Raw genomic sequence first — 4198 nt, 5'->3', positions numbered from 1 at the left:
CTGGAGTCGCTCCGACGAAGGGCTAGCGCTCGAAACGTCAGCTTTCGAATCTCTTTACGGTGGCCAATTTACATTATCAACCCAGTTGATAAAACCAAATTATCTTGTTATACTCCCCACCGACGCAGCACCACAGTTTCTTTAGAAACTCACCCCCTCTATTCATTTGTTGTTTCCAAAAAAGCACGCGAAGGGAACAGAACCCTCTTTCCCCTTCTCGTTCAACCCCTCCCCACTTCTTCCCATTTTTTTCTCACCCAAGGCGTGCTCCTTCGCTCCCCCCTTGCTCGCTCGCTTGCTCGATCTCTCCTCCTGGAAAGGAAAGGAGACGGTTGCTAAGCAGGCTATATAGTTTTGTCACAAAAGCTAAGTGTATATACGCAATAAACTTGACTTACTTACTTATACTGAACTCGACATTTTTTGTGTAAACCCGTTGACTTCTTCCATGAATTTTGGGCATCAGTAATTCTGCGACTATCAGTTTCGTGTAACTGTGTGGCTACAAAAATGTTATCATTCTGCTTTCACAAAATTATGGTCTGTGATCACTGAAATACGTAAATGTACTTAATACCTTGGAGCCGGAAAATACGAAAGGAATTCTAATGAGAATTCTCATCTTCATCGCCTCGTTTTCGCGACAGACCGAGAAGCTTTCGAAGGCCTGCCTTTAACTAACTTTATAACTGCGTGTTCTTTCATCGAGCCCCGGCAATATTAGTGGGAGGTCATCACCGCGCGCGCCATCTCTGCTCCACCAAATCGAAAATATTAGAACCTATTGTGCGGAAGCAGTATTAACGTTATGGCCGAGCGACTGATAATTAGGACAAAAGACATTCTTCCTGCATTGAGACTGATAATTTTGTGAGAAGTTTGGGTGAGATCAGATTAGCTTATTCATTGATTTGTATTATCGAGCCGAACAGTTTAGTTGTATTCGCTTTGAAGTCAGAATTAAGTTAAGACGTATACGCGTTTGGTTGCCGTTCCGCCCGATCATGGCCACCCATGCATGCCCTGTTCCGAAAATTGTGTATTTATCTAAAGCAAAACCATGGACAATTTGACTTTTGAAATTTTGAACAATTACCAGCTATCCCTTGAATCTGTGAAACATTTTAGACAAAATGTTCATGATATAATCAATTTATTAAAAGAATTATGGAAGAGATGTGATCCATTTGATGCAAAATTCTGGAAAATATGGAGCTGAAATCTAAGGAACTAATAGTTTGACCAGTGCGTTTCGAAAAATCCGAAATTTTACAAAACTTAAGTGTTCACGCGACTTAATTGGAGTTCTTGCATCCCGTCGATATTTTAAAATGGCGGATTTCAAATTGGTGATCATCTATCATTCGATCTCTTAGATTGTCCAACAAAAAGGCCAATCCGCAAAATAAAACTTTGGCCATAATTTTATGAAACTCTGACGTTCCACCAAGATTCATGCCAGCTAACTTATTATTAACAGATTATAACATGTAATAATCTTTTAACTTATTTAATTAAGTTTCAACAGCTTGTGTGAAGGAGAAGAGATTTCTACAAAACCCACAATAGTCTACTACAAATGGTAAGTGCATCTATACATATTTAATTAGTGTATGTGCGAGTGTAATTTGAAAGAATTTTCAAACATCATGAGTGGCCGGTGTAAATGCTTAGTTGCTCTAGCTTTCACAGAGTTACTCATTTCTTATATGACTGAGAAAATTACTGGTGCGCCCGCTTTGATTTGCACTGCAGCGCAAGTTAATGCAAAGTGTGTAAATGGCTCTCTTCATTTGATCCTTTTATTGGCTTCTCTGGGTTTTAGAATTGTGCCTCAAGTTAAGAAATGTCTCTCAAAAGCCGGTGGGACCTTTCCGTGGAATGATGTAGTGCTGATGGCTTATGGTGAGGCCCCAAACACGGGTTAGGCTTCCAGTAGAAACTCGTAGTGCTACGAATGTAATTTGTTTAAGGCTAGAGCTAAGTGGTATTTCATGGAGTTATGAGTACTCTAAGTCCAGCTTTATATAGTTTTACTCTTTACACTCACTTTTAGCCTTACTTAGATATAACATGTACTTTTAACAAATTCGGTGATCTCTTTTTACATGGGGTCCTAGACTTTTTCACAGATTATTCCGGCTATTTACTATACGCAAGATGGTAGGAAAGAGTAAAATTAAGAAGCCGAGGTGATTGCAAAAGCAACCAGGAGATTAACGTGCGGCTCGGGACAGAAAAAAATTGAAATGAAAGTGAAAACGTCTTTTCAGCACTCACTCAAGTACCTTCACGGTACCGAGCAGTTTTTAAGAAAAGAAAAGTTTTAACTCTGTCTGTGTACAGTGGATTACATGCATAGCAAAAGAGAATTACGCTAGGCTTATTTTCACTGTTCAAGCGTTGCCATAACGCTTAAATTTTCCAAGTGTGTGGTAACCTCTCGCACTGGCACTTCCATTGCCTCCAAACCTCAGCTACAACACTGGTAGTGTTTGTTTGGGTCCACCTATACCTTGCAAAGTCACACACTTTTCAAGCATAGCCATAACACTTGAATTTTCCAAGTGTGTGGTAACCTTTCTCGTTGGAAGATCCAGTGTCTCCAAACTGCAGCGTCAACACCGGTAGGTCGGATTTTTCAGTGAGAAAGCCGCTATCCTCTCGCCATACATTGTCATTGGCGTCACAATTGCATCCATAGCTTGGATCTGCGCATGATTTTGTCAACCCGCATGCGCACTTGTAGTTATCAGCTGGTGTGGCTCCTCCCCAGTAGTTCATTTCCTCGTGAATGCGTGACATCCACCAGCCATATTTGTTGCCATTGAAGAAAATACCATTATGGAGGCATTCGTACTTGATAAACTGTTCGCAGTGTGCGGAGGCATCTGCCAGGCCAGCAAGTTGTTCAACACCAGTCAAGCCAGATGAGATGTAGTCAACACGACGCTCATAGCCGCCCTTACTCTCATATCCATCGACCAGCGTTCTAGCTTCGCTGTCATGGCTGACAACTGTCACGCCAACTTCATTCTTGTCTGTCATGTCACAGTACACGGTAAACGGCTCGTACCCCCCTTCTCCATCGGGATCGATGACGTAAGAAGCACTGACAGCTTGTGAGCTGTGAGACTTTATGTCACTGCAGGTTTTTCCTGAACAGAGTAACATAAACGAACGTCAAATATATTGCTGAAATAAAGCAACATTTGTAAGATTCATTCACATGTTCAAAACATGTACCGCTAAAAACTAAATTGTAACCAGCTATCTGTGCATGGTGCCACAAGCCCGGCGTTAAAGACCTTTCATTGTTGATTAAGTTAAAGAGCACTGGAAAAAATTCTAGCCCTTCTTTTCTCATTGATCTGGGGTTTTTAAAAAGTTTGTAGTCTGTGGATCCGTGTGCGTGCAACAAAAATTTTAAATGGACACCATATAGTTGATTTAACGAAGTATATTTATCGAAGCGTTTGGCTATCGTATTTTACAAGCATAGCTTGAGTACCGTATGTTGAGGCCACAAGTGTAATAACTGGCCTCAAATGTAATAACTGGCTCCAAATGTAATAAAAGTTGGCCTCAAATGTAATGACTAGCTCCAAATGTTATAACAGTTGGCCTCAAATGTAATAACTGGCGAACAAGTAAACAATGTTGAGGCCACAAGTGTAATATATATATATCAGAACTCCCTGATCACCCTATGACTATCAGCGTGAGGAAAATCATAATGCTAAAGGGGAGAGGAAGTGGTCCTGTTGTACGCTTGCAGCAAATAATAAGATCTCCAAAATGGCACCAGGCATGGCTTAAGCTAGAACCACAACCGTATGGATGGTTCTTGATAACGGGCATACACTGGAAGCATGCATAGAGTCGAGAAAATTAGCATACCTCGACTCTTTCACTGTTGTAGTTAGATACAAAGGACGCACATGTTTTCTTTCTTCCTTTTTTTTTTTTTTTTTTTTTTTTCACGTTATTATAATCAATCCAGTTCGGCTACTTTTGTTGTGTTTGTACTCTTTATCTTGTCACGGCATTTCAGGTTCAGAGGTCCGGGTCAGTTTTGTTTGGACAATAAAATACGAGATTAGAGTCATTCTTTGTTTTTTTATCATTACGCATCATACACTTTTTCACTACCGCCAAGAAGAGATGTTATGTGCTAATCAGCAAGGTAAGTCTAGAC

At 40.5% G+C, this 4198-nt stretch overlaps 1 protein-coding gene across 1 annotated transcript; it reads right to left on the bottom strand.

Moving 5' to 3' along the window:
• Positions 1-1629: 1629 nt before the first annotated feature.
• LOC145499940 (contactin-associated protein-like 2) lies at positions 1630-3972 on the bottom strand. Its single transcript, XM_081479455.1, has one exon. It carries the CDS (start codon positions 3172-3174, stop codon positions 2536-2538), a length of 639 nt encoding a protein of 212 aa, XP_081335581.1. The 5' UTR covers positions 3175-3972; the 3' UTR covers positions 1630-2535.
• Positions 3973-4198: the final 226 nt, after the last annotated feature.

This window comes from Orbicella franksi, chromosome 10 (assembly GCF_964199315.1).
Source record: "Orbicella franksi chromosome 10, jaOrbFran1.1, whole genome shotgun sequence".
In the NCBI taxonomy this organism is placed as follows: domain Eukaryota; kingdom Metazoa; phylum Cnidaria; class Anthozoa; order Scleractinia; family Merulinidae; genus Orbicella; species Orbicella franksi.
This window is presented reverse-complemented; position numbering and strand designations above follow the sequence as displayed.

What these genes read in the sequence shown, in the direction of transcription:
- LOC145499940 (XM_081479455.1), bottom strand. Translation starts at nt 3,174, where the DNA reads ATGTTACTCTGTTCAGGAAAAACCTGCAGTGACATAAAGTCTCACAGC.